Source organism: Miscanthus floridulus, chromosome 10 (genome assembly GCF_019320115.1).
Source record: "Miscanthus floridulus cultivar M001 chromosome 10, ASM1932011v1, whole genome shotgun sequence".
Taxonomy (NCBI): domain Eukaryota; kingdom Viridiplantae; phylum Streptophyta; class Magnoliopsida; order Poales; family Poaceae; genus Miscanthus; species Miscanthus floridulus.
The window spans coordinates 7448206-7464302 of record NC_089589.1 but is presented as its reverse complement, the minus strand read 5'-3'; the positions used below and the strand labels follow the sequence as shown (position 1 = coordinate 7464302).

The 16097-nt window shown below is 44.9% G+C and overlaps 3 protein-coding genes across 3 annotated transcripts; 1 reads left to right on the top strand and 2 right to left on the bottom strand.

Annotated features, from left to right (window-relative positions):
- Positions 1–5910: 5910 nt before the first annotated feature.
- On the bottom strand, positions 5911–6348 carry LOC136487928 (probable E3 ubiquitin-protein ligase ATL44). Its single transcript, XM_066485016.1, has one exon. It carries the CDS (start codon positions 6346–6348, stop codon positions 5911–5913), a length of 438 nt encoding a protein of 145 aa, XP_066341113.1.
- A 6098-nt stretch (positions 6349–12446) lies between these two features.
- LOC136487927 (probable E3 ubiquitin-protein ligase ATL44) lies at positions 12447–12896 on the bottom strand. Its single transcript, XM_066485015.1, has one exon. The coding sequence runs from the start codon at positions 12894–12896 to the stop codon at positions 12447–12449; it is 450 nt and encodes a 149-aa protein (XP_066341112.1).
- A 1724-nt stretch (positions 12897–14620) lies between these two features.
- LOC136487926 (probable E3 ubiquitin-protein ligase ATL44) lies at positions 14621–15058 on the top strand. Its single transcript, XM_066485013.1, has one exon. It carries the CDS (start codon positions 14621–14623, stop codon positions 15056–15058), a length of 438 nt encoding a protein of 145 aa, XP_066341110.1.
- Positions 15059–16097: the final 1039 nt, after the last annotated feature.

Below are 16097 nucleotides of genomic sequence, written 5' to 3'. Positions count from 1 at the left end.
TTTATGTTTATAACTTTTTCATTTGAAATCATTTCAGGTTTCAAAATCTAGTTTGAAGTCGTTATTTTTTTTAAATTTAAAATTCGAATTGGTCAAACTTTGTCACATGAAAAGATGACCAAAATCAATACATTATCTTGATAGATAATGATTTTAGAAAAATTTAGGAAAAAAATCATCACATTTGGAGTTAATATGTGAGAGAAAGACTAGTTACAAGTTTTAACTAGAAATTAAAAAGAGAAATCGTTCTTGTTCATGATGAACAAGTGATTTATAAATTTTTTAAAAAAAGAAAGAAAAAGAAAAAAACATCTCTCGGGCCTTCTATTTTAGGCTCGGCCTGCCTCCTTCCACCTGGGCCCCCTCTACATTTTTACATGGACCTAGGCCAAGCTCCGAGCCCAACTGTCATGGGTCAAGGCTCCACCTCATACTAGGGTATTTTATGACATTGGGGTCGTCATATTTGATAAAACATTCAGTGACGGTCTAGTGTCGTCATATAAAAATTGTATAAATCGTCATAAATTCACAACCGTCAACCGACTCCTGTCGCCTGACAATTTGTGACGAAACTTGCTACCTTTATGTGACACAAGAAACAATGTCGTCATAAATACTTTTGGGTCTCATAATTTTATGACAACACATAACTTTTCGTCATATTATGTTACATTATATGACGAAAACAGGCCTCGTCATGAGGGATTTTGTCATAAAAAGAAGAATTTCTTGTAGTGTCTGTCTCGTACCGGAGCAGACCATGGAAACTAACCCATCTACGCATCCGCGGGTTGTCCAAAAAACGTGGACAATCCGAAATAGATATGGTCATAGATATGCAAAGATCTGCATACCTTCGACCGTATCTCTTTCGAACGGGAGACGCCTAACTGGGTTACATGATCTACGACCATGATACGGAAAGAGGGGTTATACCTAGGGTGGCGGCGGAGTCAGGCTAGCGGGGCTATGGCGGGTCGGTGCAGTGGCGAGGCGACGCAGTGCAGGCAGACCGGCACGGTGACGGGAACTCCGACGTGGCTCCGACGGGCTCTTCTCTACAAAATGGAACAAAAGACTGTCATTTAAAAAAATTTCGGTAGAACCTCCCCTACACGGTGAGGTTTCCAAAACCTGCAAAAAACAACGGCACGATGGACAATAAGCACATATGTCTCAAGAGAAGCCATGTAGTTTGGATATCAATCCATGCAGAAGAATATATCCAAGTAGTATCACTACTTCTACTACTACTTCCACTATTGCTACTACTACTACCACTAGTTCTACTACTACTACTACCACTATTGCTACAACTACTACCACTAGTTCTACTACTACTACCACTACTTCTACTACTACTACCACTACTTCTACTACTACTACTACCACTAGTTGTACTACTACTACCACTACTTCTAATACTACTACTACCACTAGCACTACTAGTACAACTAATACTACTACAACTATCACTACCACGACAACAACAAGAGAGACGGCATACATGACGGGCGCCGGGGTCGGGTCGGGGTCACCGGAGTCAGGAACGGGGTCAGGCACGGGCGGCGTCGGGGCGGGCGGTCCACGGGGCGCGGCCGGGGGCAGGGCGCGGGCAGCGCGGGCGGCCGGGCGCGGCGCGGGCGCGCGGGCCGGCCGGGGGTAGGGCGCGGCTGGGGGCAGGGCGCGGGCAGCGTGGGCGACCGGGCGCGCGGGCAGCGCAGGCGACCAGGCGGCGTGGGCGCGCGGGCAGCGCGGGCATGTGGGCGGCGCGGGCTGTGGCGGCGCGGGCGAGCGGGCAAGGGCGCGTGCGTGTCTGCAGGGTGCGTGGCCGGTCCAGGGGTTAAATCCCCCCTTTGCCGAGTGCCCCCGATCTGGCACTCGGCAAAGGGTTTTTTTGAAAAAAAAATTTCTTTGCCGAGTGTCCCAGATCTAGCACTCGGCAAAGATTTTTTTTTGGAAAATACTTTGCCGAGTGTCCCTGACACGGCGCTCGGCAAAGAATTTTTTTTTTCGAAATGTCTTTGCCGAGTGCCCCTGTGAAGGCACTCGGCAAAGAGGATTTTTTTTTTAAAAAAAAATTCAAAACCCTCTTTGCCAAGTGCCTTATTCTTGGCACTCGGCAAAGACCCCCTTTGCCGAGTGCCATGCCCCGAAACTCGGCAAAGATTTTTTTTTGCCTCCAATTTTTTTGTGAAGCCCTTTTAAGGTACCAGGAACTCCTAGTTAGAATTTGAGGATTTTTTTGGCTTTTTGATATATTTAGTTACTTTATTTCGTTTACTTGAATTTTTTTGGAAAATATAAATTTGAACTGCACGTGGTACGAATAATGGAATTTAATGATTCAAAAAATGATAGTCATGTTACTGAGTGTAGTGTGAGGCCGTATCCAGGAACGGCCCCGAAATTTCGAACATCTTGTTCACGAAACATGACCGCGAACTTGCGTGCGAAGTGTTTTTAAATTCTATAAAGAGTTAACGTAGTCCGAAAATCTTGAAACTTGTTGAGATGTCGTGATATCGTATGTGGAGGCTTTGAGAAGGTTTGGTGCACGTTGTCACGTACGATGCTTACAAAGCAGGACATCTCCACATGTGATATCTGAACAAGCACCTTTGAGATACGTTATCTTTTCACTTTCGCCAAGACCGAAGCAAATGATACCATACCACACGGTAGAAAGAAAGGAAAGGCGTCGTCGCTTTTCAAGAACACAAGAGCAAGTCAATTCTCCTATCATTTTCCACATTTGTTTTTCCAGCCAAAGAGCACTCAGGGCCAGAGGGACAGATTAGAAGCAAGACTCTCCCGTCCGTCTCCTCCTTTTCATGTGCGGGTGGGGCTACACACTACACTAAGCACTAGCAGTAGTACGCTTTATATCTTGCTCACTTCTAATTGAGCAAAAAAGAAGAGCGCCCTGCCCAGGCTTTTCCCTGCTCATGCATATGCATTCCAGCCATTTACCCTTGGTAGTACCGTCTCCGTCTCCTCGAGATCTGTGCTGAGCCAAACAAGCAGCGGCGGCAGCAGCATGCTTCCTTCCTTTACAGTAATGTCAATGGCAAGTACCCCAGCTTTGGGTGGTCATTAGTACCACCGGGTGCCTGCAGCGCTAGAACCCGTGCTAAACACTTGCGCTGCGATGCCACGGGAATCTTTCTGTCAGGCGCTGTTTCAGTGTGAGTGAGTGAGTGAATGTGAGCCTGGCGCCGCAGTGGAAGTCTACTAGGACTGTTCCCTGAATCTCTCTGGTGATTGGTCCTGCAGATTTCTTTGTCCGGTTCGCTTTGCTTATAAGCTGTGCTTTTTTAGCCAACGAATAGTATTTATCTCTCACAACAAATTAGCCAATAATACTTTCAGCCATGGCTTATCAGCCAAGCGAACAGGGCACCCGATGGCTCGCTTGCTGGCTCTGAGACTGAGAGGAAATAATTCACAGCTTCCGGTAAGGGTAGATTTGTTACCCCACGCAGCGGTTGGGCCTCATTGATTTGTTCATTCAATGTGCACGTAGGAGTACATGATGTTAGTTTCGGGGTGTCACATCAGATGTTATATGGGGTGTCATATCGGATGTTCAAATACTAATTAAAAAAACAAATTACAGACCACGAGACGAATTTATTAAGCCTAATTTATCCGTCATTAGCACATGTGTATACTGTAGCACTTTTTTTTTTATCAAATCATGGACTAATTAGGTTTAAAAGATTCGTCTCGCAAAGTAGTCGCAATCTGTGCAATTAGTTATTTTTTAATCTATATTTAATACTCCGTGTATGTGTCCAAACATTCGATATCTGATATCACATGTGGAGATGTCCTGATTTGTAAGCATCGTACGTGACAACGTGCACCAAACCATCTCAAATTTTTATCATAGCCTCCACATATGATATCACGACATCTCAACAAGTTTCATGATTTTCGGACTTCATTTCCTTTTTATAGAATTTAAAAACACTTCGCACGCAAGTTCGCGGTCATGTTTCGTAAATAAGATGTTCGAAATTTCGGGTCTGTTCTTGGATACGGCCTCACACTACACTCAGTAACATGACTATCATTTTTCGAATCATTAAATTCCATTATTCGTACCACGTGCAGTTCAAATTTATATTTTTCGAAAAAATTCAAGTAAACGAAATAAAGTAACTAAATATATAAAAAAAAGCCACAAAAAAATCTCCAAATTCTAACTAGGAGTTTCTGGTACCTTAAAAGGGATGCACAAAAAATTTCAAGGAAAAAAAAAAACTTTGCCGAGTGCCGGGGCATGGCACTCGGCAAAGAGGGTTTTGAATTTTTTTTAAAAAATTCCTCTTTGCCGAGTGCCTTCACAGGGGCACTCGGCAAAGACATTTCGAAAAAAAAATTATTTGCCGAGTGCCGTGTCAGGGGCACTCGGCAAAGTATTTTTCAAAAAAAAAAATCTTTGCCGAGTGCTAGATCTGGGACACTTAGCAAAGAAATTAAAAAAAAACCCTTTGCCGAGTGCCAGATCGGGGGCACTCGGCAAAGTATTTTCCTAAAAAAAAATCTTTGCCGAGTGCCAAATCTGGGACACTCGGCAAAGAATTTTTTTTAAAAAAAAATCTTCTTTGCCGAGTGCCTATGCCGAGTGACGTGCTTTTGCCGAGAGCCTGACACTCGGCAAAGAAGTCCTTTGCCGAGAGCCTTTTTTTGCCGAGTATCCGGCACTCGGCAAAGAACTCTTTGCCGAGTGCAATTCTTTGCCGAGTGCGGCACTCGGCAAAGAAGGTCTTTGCCGAGTGCCCGATTTTTGACAGTCGGCAAAGCAGTTTGCACTCGACAAAGATCCCGTTTCCAGTAGTGATTTATGGTCCACGAAAAGATACATGAGAATCATAATTTGGAAATTGCTAGTGTTATTTTTCCATAAGTTAAGTGATAGAATTATTTACTTGTTCTAGAGTGATATATGAAATTATGAATATGATATAGAAAAGTTATAAAAATACAATTTTTCTAAACCAAACGGTACTTGTTTATTGTCACGGAGAAAAGTTATAATTTTTTTTAATCCTATTGGGATTTATGGCAGCCCGAGAAGAAGACGTCGTTGCTGTTGGTGTTAGCAAGGAAGAGGTCAAGAGGACATGGTGTAGCCAGCTATATAGCCGCGTTTTTGGAGCATGTATGCATGGCGGCATGGCGCTGCTGGCGATGGATCTGGCTTCGTTTTTGGATCTGGCAACGTTGAAGTTAGTTGTGTGCGTGTGTTTGGTAATCTTGCTAACAACCTAGACATGGTTAGGCCGGAAGGATCTATCTGTACTTATCTATTTGTTAGGGATAAGATTTGGTTGTTTTGAAGATCCTACCGGCCTCCTCTCTGGTTGCTTTTTTTTTAAGAACAGGAGGGGCAAGGAGCCCCTACTGGATTAAATTAATTAGTAAAAAAATGCAATACAAACAGGCAGTAGACATGAGATTAAAGGGGGGAAGCTAAGGCACTAAAAAAGGAAAAAAAGAAGAGGAACAGGGGGTACACAGGTGGCCTCCAACTTAATCTAAGCGGTTTTTCAGGGTAATCGGAGCTGTTCTAAAACAAAGATTGACCACTTGAGGAGTACCCCCTCCGTCCCTTTTTGTCCGTCGCATGGGAAGTGTGTTTGTGAGGAGAACACGTTTTCCAACCGACAGATATTAAGGGACAGACTAGTATGTATTTACTGTTGAAGTCGAAGAGCACATAATGAGGCGTTGATGCATGGCTACCTACTTGCTGAAACTATACTAATGTACTGAATTACTGATCAAACCATAAAAAAAGCATCATGAAATGAAGTTCGATCTGTTACATAAATAATGTACTCCTACTACTACTCAAGTAGAAGATGCTAGGTAGGGCGTACATATTATAGATAGCTACACCGCCATGTCATGATCATGAGTAACAGCAATCCATTCTAGTTGACCCCTACACAGTGGGCACGTGTTGTTGTTCGCCGTCAGCCACTTGGTAATGCAGCTCCGGTGGAACTCGTGGCGGCAGCCGGGCATGACGCTGCAACAGTCGCCGTCCTCGAACTGGACCAAGCAGATCGCGCACTCCTCCGCTGCCGCCGACGCCGCCTGATCTGCTACCGTCGTCGTCGCAGCCGACGTGTGGTCGTCCCTGCCGCCGGCAGCGCCAGCGTTCCGTCGAGGGTGCGAGACGGAGTCCAGCAGGGCCGCTGCCTCCTGCCGCCGGTTGTTATCGTCCTCCTGGCGGCGTCGACTGTAGGAGCAGGCGGCCATTACGACGATCATCAGAAAAATGCCAACGAGGAAGCTGAGCAAAGCCCCTAGGTCGTCCGTCGTCATGGTTAGATCGTCGAGTCTGCAACGAACTCAAGGTGCATCTTCCTTCCATATAATGCTTCAGAGCGGGCGTCCGTCTCAGGTCCGTCAGTCCGAATGCTACTAGCTGGGCTGCGGACAAGCCCACGAGCCTGCTCTTCTCACTGAAAAAAAAAAAAAGAAAGGAGAGCGACATCTTATCTTTTCCATCCGCATCGGCTCCACCGCACCGCCCCTTCCGTCGCGTACGCACGAGCTCTACTAGCACCCGTGTCCGCACAAGTGCCACCGCCATCCGCATACGCACGAGCTCCACCAGCCGTGGAGAGGGAGACCCCTGCCGCCTCCACCACGGGGGCAAATGCATGGTCGGCGGCTAGGAAGACCTCCCCCTCCGCCTGACTAACTCACTGCGGCTGGGTGTGAGCTCGCCCGCGAGCAGCTCACGGCATCCCAGACAGAGCCCGCCCGGTCAGCGCCCATCCATCTCCGGCTTTTTTCGCGTAAATTTCACGGCTACGCGGCCGACGGGATTCGAACCCAATACCACCCGCTGCGCACAAACCTCCTCTACCACTACACCACACTGTCACTTGTGTCTAGATTCCGTTTTAGTTCCCAATATATTATACTAAACCGAGTGTAAATTGCTTATTTGAGACCCTAAATGAATTTAAATTAAAAAGTGGTCAACTACAAAGTTTCATAACTTTTTGAGATCTACAATTTTCATTTAGTAAGTTTTTCCATCCGAGGTCGTTTGAAAAATTTGAATTTTAAATTTGAGAGATTCAAACGTAGTTTTGCATGATAAGATGATTTCAAATCAAAAAGTTGTCAACTACATAGTTTCATAACTTTTGGAGATCTACAATTTTCATTTAGGAAGTTTTTTCATCCGAGGTCGTTTGAAAAATTCAAATTTTAAAATTTTCAAATTCAAACGTCGTTTTTGCATGAAAAATGATTTCAAATCAAAATGTTGCCAACTACAAAATTTCGTAACTTCTCAAGATCTACAAAGTTTATTTTGGTCATTTGTTCATCCGACATAGTGGTAGTAACATTGTTCACAAATCATATATATCTCTCTTCTATTTTCATGAAATTAATATGAGAGATGTATATTTTATGAACAACGTTATTGTCGCTTTGTCAAATGAAGAAATGACCAAAATAAACTTTGTAGATCTTGAGAAGTTATACAACTTTGTAGTTGAAAAGTTTTTCATTTGAATTCATTTAGGGCCTAAAAAATTGATTCGAAAAACTGATTTGCCGAGGGCCAAAAAAATGCACACGGCAAAATACCTCTTTGCCGAGTGCCAAAATATAGGCACTCGGCAAAATACGGCTTTGCCGAGTGCTAGAAAAAAGGCACTCGGCAAACTGAGAGTAAATTGCTTGTTTGAGGCCCTAAATGAATTCAAATAAAAAAGTGGTCAACTACAAAGTTTCATAACTTTTTGAGATCTACAATTTTCATTTAGTAAGTTTTTCCATCCGAGGTCGTTTGAAAAATTTGAATTTTAAATTTGAGAGATTCAAACATAGTTTTGCATGATAAGATGATTTCAAATCAAAAAGTTGTCAACTACATAGTTTCATAACTTTTGGAGATCTACAATTTTCATTTAGGAAGTTTTTTCATCCGAGGTCGTTTGAAAAATTCAAATTTTAAAATTTTTAAATTCAAACGTCGTTTTTGCATGACAAGATGATTTCAAATCAAAATGTTGCCAACTACAAAATTTCATAACTTATCAAGATATATAAAGTTTATTTTGGTCATTTGTTCATCCGACGTAGTGGTAGTAACATTGTTCACAAATCTTATATATGTATCTTCTACTTTCATGAAATTAATATGAGAGATATGAGATATGTAGATTTTATGAACAACGTTATTGTCGCTTTGTCAAATGAAGAAATGACCAAAATAAACTTTGTAGATCTTGAGAAGTTATACAACTTTGTAGTTGAAAAGTTTTTCATTTGAATTCATTTAGGGCCTCAAAAATTGCTTCGAAAAAATGATTTGCCGAGGGCAAAAAAAAATGCACACGGCAAAAAGCTTCTTTGCCGAGTGCCAGAAAAAAACACTCGGCAAAGACGTATTTTGCCGTGTGTTTTTGTTTGCCGAGTGTATTTTATTTGGCACTCGGCAAACACGGTATTTGCCGAGTGCCCGATAAAATACACTCGGCAAAGCCTCGGCACTCGGCAAATCGCCGGTTTCCGGTAGTGATGATAGCTTCGCAAGGAAGCCTGCCTTGTGTATGCATCTGTAAAGTTGAGCAATTTTAGAAAAACGGTTTGGTAAAATAACCTCACCAAGAGCTTCATACATGGCTGAGATAGGGAAATGAGGAAAAGATATAAGAAAAGCTATTTTTTTCAGCTTCACCTCTCTCCATTTCTTTTTGAGAGCTAAAAAAGAAGCTTCACCCCATTTACTATTTTGAAAAAGAGTTTTTGGCAAAAAAGAAACAACCCACGACAACTCATGAAAATGTTGGTTAAGTTATGCCAAACATACCCGTAGTAAAGACCCAAAGTCTCAAGAGGAGCCATCTCCTCTCGGTCCTTTCCTTCCTCATCCCATCCATCCTGTCTGTCGTCCCCTCACTCCCAAATCAAATCGATTGGGATTTTCTCATGCGCATAGTATGAAGAATCAAAAGCTGGCTGCCAATATTTTATATACTAGTATACTGTATGCAAAGCGCTGCCAATGCAATATTGTATGCAGCGCGAATGCACCCACCCACACCCAACGCTTAACGACGAAGAAACTAAAGCCCAACACTCTGCCCTTTTGGTTAGAAAATTAGGCTATGATACCCAGCCAGCTGTAAAGAGAAGAAGTACGTAGTAAAAGTGAGCAGCTGCTAATAACTTGATTACTAATTTAAAAAGAAAGGAAAACGAAAGAAAGAAAAAAGAATGAAGACGCCCTAGCTTTGCCATCTTGTTCTCCATCTATATATCGAAATAAAGAAGGGAAAACAAGACCTTGGTAGCGCTGCTTGTGGTATTAATCCCGTCGTCCTCCACTGCATCTGCAGTAACCCAAGCAAAGCAACTCCTTCTCCTTCCTCTCTCCAATTCTTCCTTCGATTCCTCTCCTGTGTGCCTCCGACCTCCGTCGTCCGATCCTCCCAAATCGTCAGCTCCCCTGCTGCTTACCTTCACTCCTGCAGCCTGCAGGGTGCAGCGTCCATCCCCGTGTTCACGATGCTGAGCCCCGAAGCCTGGGTCTCGGTGTTGTCGTGGCTATGGGCTGGCTCGTACCTGCTTCAGCGGTTCCTGGTGGGAATGGCGGGCTACTATCTTCCCGCTCCTGTCGCGTTTTCCGCTGCCAGTGCTTTGTACTACTCCACCTCCCACATCAATCGATCTTTCCCTATACTCGTGTTAGGCGTCCTCACCATGTTTTGCTACACCATATTTGCTTCATCTATACGTGGAAGTGGAATGGCTTGCACCAACATGAGACACTATCTTTCCCTATAAAATATTGGCAGCCAGCTTTTGATTCTTCATACTATGCGCACGAGAAAATCCCAATCGATTTGATGTGGGAGTGAGGGGACGACAGACAGGATGGATGGGATGAGGAAGGAAAGGATCGAGAGGAGATGGCTCCTCTTGAGACTTTGGGTCTTTACTACGGCTATGTTTGGCATAACTTTACCGACATTTTCATGAGTTGTCGTGGGTTGTTTCTTTTTTGCCAAAAACTCTTTTTCAAAATAGTAAATGGGGTGAAGCTTCTTTTTTAGCTCTCAAAAAGAAATGGAGAGAGGTGAAGCTGAAAAAAATAGCTTTTCTTATATCTTTTCCTCATTTCCCTATCTCAGCCATGTATGAAGCTCTTGATGAGGTTATTTTACCAAACCGTTTTTCTAAAATTGCTCAACTTTACAGATGCATACACAAGGCAGGCTTCCTTGCGAAGCTATCATCTTTGCTTAGTACTGAAGAAGACTTAAGACCGAGCGTCTCTCAGCTCCATGCCTCGCAAAAACGAATGTTTTACGAGTTTGTTTTGTAGTCCATTAGTCATGGTCAAGCGGAAAAAAAACCCTGATCAGTTGGAGTTTAGGTAGAGGCCGGCTGCTGAGTAGCAAATACGTACTGACAATCTGATACAATTAAATTAAGTCCACTACTTGCAAGATGCAACTTCGAAATACCGATCGGTGAACTCACTTTCTCACGTAGTTGTTGAAAGCGTCACAAGAACCACTATGCAAGACTTGCTGGACGAGGTCGTCAATGCTAGCTCCTATCTTGCTGGACGAGGTCGCCAAATTAAGGGGGTGTTTGATTTCCTCCCCTAAACTTTAGTCGCTTTCCTATCGGATGTTTGGACACATGCATGGAATATTAAATATAGATTAATTACGAAACTAATTGCACAACTTGCAACTAATTTGCGAGACGAATCTTTTAAGCCTAATTAGTCCATAATTTGACAACGTAGTCCTACAGTAACATGTGCTGATGACGGATTAATTAGGCTTAATAAATTCGTCTCGTGGAGTATTGATGGATTCTGTAATTTATTTTTTTTATTAGTATCCGAACACCTCATACGACACCTTCACGTGACACCTCCTGAATTTTAGTCACCGGATTTAAACACCCCTTAGAAAATCTCTTGAAGATGCTCTAACCCGCCAAAGTCTCAGAGTGCAATTTCTATGCTTAGCTACTAAGCAAGGGCCAAAACATCAACTACTACGCGTATTCCATAGGAGGGTCGGCCACGTCCCGTCTCGGCCGGCAAGCAAAGACAAATTAAAAGATTTACGAGTTTGGATTGTACTCCATAAGTCTTGGTCACGACAATAAGAAACGCGTCCACTTGTAGTTCAGGTACAGGCGGCTGAGTAGGAAATGCGTACGTTCTCCCTAGCTTTTGCAAATGCTTGTTTTGGATGAGGTTTGCTGAGACAAAGTTTTTATTAAACTTTGATTATAAATAACTAGTCTGAACTGTGCTAATGTTAGGAGGCGTAAGCATTAGTTGTTACTAGAAACATATCCCGCCTGTTGCCACGGCGAATGATTTGGAACGAAATTAGACTACATATAATTACTTATATGAAGGGATAAACTATCATAAATTAATGTTAGTAGATGGTGTGGCACGCTGATATGGACAACTAAATGCATGTTAGTGGACAATGTGCGTCACTAACATGTATATCATAACTGTAAATGTTAGTGGAGTATACTTGCATCTGATAGTGAATTGCTGAGGTGGACAATTTACATGTCAAGATAGAACCTCTAGTGAGGTTTAGAATTATAAGATATATAGATTTAGTTACAAGTTTTGCGGTGGTTAACAAAAATATTAACTATCTATTAGGAGAAATCTAGCATTAGAAAAATAGGTACTAAAAAAGTACTAAAAAGTATTAAGTATCCAACACGCGGCCGACTCTTGCACCCATTCTTTCCCTCTCATAGTTGCCGTTCATAGTTCACGGCCATTATTGCCTCTCAACGCACACCATCACCGTGCTACTTTAGGCCTTGTTTGCATTGGATGCATGTGTATTTACTTCAATTCACATGTGTTCGAGTGTATTGGAATGGAACTTAGTTTAATTTCACTCCAATCCACTTCAACACATGTGGATTGAGATGAATACATGCGCATCCAAACAAAGCCTTAAAAGGTTCCCAACTCATAGGGTGGCCTTAGAGAATACAGAGGGGAGAACTGGAGATCCTACATTTTGTAAACACACTTATACTAGATTTGGGCCAATGAAAATTTTGGTGGGTCTCATTTCTTGGTAGGTCGGCTGACTGCACATTTAGCGCCGCTAAATTATGTCACCGCTAAAGAGTCTGGCGTCGTTAATGCTGAAATAGCGCTTATTATAGCGAAAATAGCGGTAATATACAATACCTTAGCGGCACCCTGTCCAAAACACTGCAGTGCTGCTATAGTCCACTATTTACAACACTGTTCCAAACTAAGACAACATAACTAATAATATTATCAGCCTCTCAATCATCTCAGAGATGATCACAGACCATTGCATTTTGGACATTAGCTTTCCTTACAAAAGAAAAAGAAGAAGAAAATTTGAGATGAGCTAGACCATGTTCTCTACGGCGCTAACGGCGTTGGCCTGTCGCGCGTCATCAGTCACGGTGAAAGCTGCCCTACAGAGCGGGCAGGTGCTGTTCTGCCGCAGCCACTTAGCGACGCAGAGCTTGTGGAACACGTGCCTGCACCCCGGCAGGACGCCGAAGGTCTCGCCGGGCTCGTAGGGCGCCACGCAGATGACGCACGTCTCCCTATCATCGTCGTCGGCCGCCGCGCCGCCGGCGCCACCAGGGAGCTCCTGGTACGGGACGTCCGGTATCCTCTCCAGCACCTCCTCGAGGGACAGCGCCGGCGTCTTGGTGCCGCCGCGGAGGCTTCGCCCGAAGGCATACATCGCCTGGCAGACGACGTTGATAAGCACGGCGACGGCCACCAGCGCCAGGAAGATGACTAGTCCCCATGTGATCCAATCGCCGAGCTCGTCCCAACCCATCATGGTGGCAAGCCCTCGCTCGAGCTGATCCTCATCAGATTGGTCTCGGCCGGGCCTTGCTGTGTATGTTATTAGCAAGGGCGCAGTACGTAGCACGGACGATTAGGATCGGACTTGGATTAGTCACGTCCGTCCGATCGACCTTCTCGGACTCATATATCGACGTCGACCGTCCTGACGTACCAATATGGCACGATCGACTACGTAGACGTACGTGATATGCGGTACGATTGAGGGTTTACTGCTACGTTACTATTGCAAGGAAAGATGGGCATGGCAAGCATCCCGGCGTTCATACGCTAGCCCCCGTCCGGACACCCGCGCCGCTGCCCCTCGTCCCATGCCTGCCTACCCACATCTCGTCTGCCGCCAATGACGCAACTTCAGCCTAAATACAGGACGGACTAGGAATGTGCAATTAAGAAAATTAGTTGTTTAATTGTTTAATTAAGCTATGCTGATTACTATAGCCATGTTCCCTTCTCTTATAATCCGTCTTTTTCAACTTGTTTTTCAGCCGAAACAGTATTTTTCTCTCACAACAAATCAGTCGGAACAGTATTTCGGCTTGTTTTTTCAGGGAAGTGAACGGGGCCTATATATTACTATGGCCCTCACTATCCTCCGCCACTGCCTGCTGCGCCCGCCCACAAGCACGTGAGGCCCGCGCCACGCCAGTGGGGACCGCCTCCGCCTGCGCTCGCTTCCCACGCCTGACAGCGAGGCGAGACAGCAGAAAGGCAAGGAGAGAGATGCAACACCCGATCCAGTTTTGAAACATCCAAACTCAACAATTGCAACATACGTTTGAAAACAAATAAAACATTTAAAACATACGTCTGAAACATTTACAAAAACACGTGAAAAGCACTTTAAACCACTATAAACATATGTAACATCTAGATAAAACACTTACATCATATATGTGAAAACGTATGCAACATCTAGATAAACACACTTGCAACATACGTCGGAAAAAACAGATGAAACATTGAGAACAGGAGCATGCAACATACGTGTACAACCATTGCAACATATACAACACCAGATCTACTTTTGCAACATCGGTACAAAACACTTGCAACATATCTCTTAAATAATTGAAACACTTGAAACAGACTCTTGCAACATGTCTTTTCAGCGCAACATCTCCTCGCTGCTTGGGAGAATGGATCCTCGTCAGCGTGTGGAGTTCCATCACGTCCGTGGCGGCCTGCACGCGAGCGAGTTCTCCGCCTCGGCCACAGCGAACTGGTTGGGGAGGGCACGAGATGTGCGTGGGCGGGCTCTGTCTGGGATGCCGTGAGCTGCTCGCGGGCGAGCTCACACCCAGCCGCAGTGAGTTAGTCAGGCGGAGGGGGAGGTCTTCCTAGCCGCCGACCATGCATTTGCCCCCGTGGTGGAGGCGGCAGGGGTCTCCCTCTCCACGGCCGGTGGAGCTCGTGCGTATGCGGATGGCGGTGGCACTTGTGCGGACACGGGTGCTAGTAGAGCTCGTGCGTACGCGACGGAAGGGGCGGTGCGGTGGAGCCGATGCGGATGGAAAAGATAAGATGTCGCTCTCCTTTCTTTTTTTTTATTTTTCAGTGAGAAGAGCAGGCTCGTGGGCTTGTCCGCAGCCCAGCTAGTAGCATTCGGACTGACGGACCTGAGACGGACGCCCGCTCTGAAGCATTATATGGAAGGAAGATGCACCTTGAGTTCGTTGCAGACTCGACGATCTAACCATGACGACGGACGACCTAGGGGCTTTGCTCAGCTTCCTCGTTGGCATTTTTCTGATGATCGTCGTAATGGCCGCCTGCTCCTACAGTCGACGCCGCCAGGAGGACGATAACAACCGGCGGCAGGAGGCAGCGGCCCTGCTGGACTCCGTCTCGCACCCTCGACGGAACGCTGGCGCTGCCGGCGGCAGGGACGACCACACGTCGGCTGCGACGACGACGGTAGCAGATCAGGCGGCGTCGGCGGCAGCGGAGGAGTGCGCGATCTGCTTGGTCCAGTTCGAGGACGGCGACTGTTGCAGCGTCATGCCCGGCTGCCGCCACGAGTTCCACCGGAGCTGCATTACCAAGTGGCTGACGGCGAACAACAACACGTGCCCACTGTGTAGGGGTCAACTAGAATGGATTGCTGTTACTCATGATCATGACATGGCGGTGTAGCTATCTATAATATGTACGCCCTACCTAGCATCTTCTACTTGAGTAGTAGTAGGAGTACATTATTTATGTAACAGATCGAACTTCATTTCATGATGCTTTTTTATGGTTTGATCAGTAATTCAGTACATTAGTATAGTTTCAGCAAGTAGGTAGCCATGCATCAACGCCTCATTATGTGCTCTTCGACTTCAACAGTAAATACATACTAGTCTGTCCCTTAATATCTGTCGGTTGGAAAACGTGTTCTCCTCACAAACACACTTCCCATGCGACGGACAAAAAGGGACGGAGGGGGTACTCCTCAAGTGGTCAATCTTTGTTTTAGAACAGCTCCGATTACCCTGAAAAACCGCTTAGATTAAGTTGGAGGCCACCTGTGTACCCCCTGTTCCTCTTCTTTTTTTCCTTTTTTAGTGCCTTAGCTTCCCCCCTTTAATCTCATGTCTACTGCCTGTTTGTATTGCATTTTTTTACTAATTAATTTAATCCAGTAGGGGCTCCTTGCCCCTCCTGTTCTTAAAAAAAAAGCAACCAGAGAGGAGGCCGGTAGGATCTTCAAAACAACCAAATCTTATCCCTAACAAATAGATAAGTACAGATAGATCCTTCCGGCCTAACCATGTCTAGGTTGTTAGCAAGATTACCAAACACACGCACACAATTAACTTCAACGTTGCCAGATCCAAAAACGAAGCCAGATCCATCGCCAGCAGCCACTACTACATAATGGACTCGTTGTCCCGGACGGTAACGGCCTTTGGTCCCGGTTACCGCGCCGGGACAACGATCCCGGGATTAAAGGTGGAACCTTCAGTCCCGGGTCATCGAGCCGGAACTAAAGAGGGACCTTTAGTCCCGGTTGGTGTTACCAACCGAGACTAAAGGCCCTCCAGCCGAGCAAACCTGGCCGCACTCTTTAGTCCCGGTTGGTAACTCCAACCGGGACTAAAGGTTCATTTTTTTTTTTTTTGTTTAATTTGTTTTCAGTTCAGTTACACATATTTGTTTAATATATAATATGTTTTTATGTACGTATTCT

Bases quoted from the DNA above. Each gene is read 5' to 3' on its own strand.
- LOC136487927 (XM_066485015.1), bottom strand. From the start codon at position 12,896: ATGATGGGTTGGGACGAGCTCGGCGATTGGATCACATGGGGACTAGTC.
- LOC136487926 (XM_066485013.1), top strand. From the start codon at position 14,621: ATGACGACGGACGACCTAGGGGCTTTGCTCAGCTTCCTCGTTGGCATT.
- LOC136487928 (XM_066485016.1), bottom strand. From the start codon at position 6,348: ATGACGACGGACGACCTAGGGGCTTTGCTCAGCTTCCTCGTTGGCATT.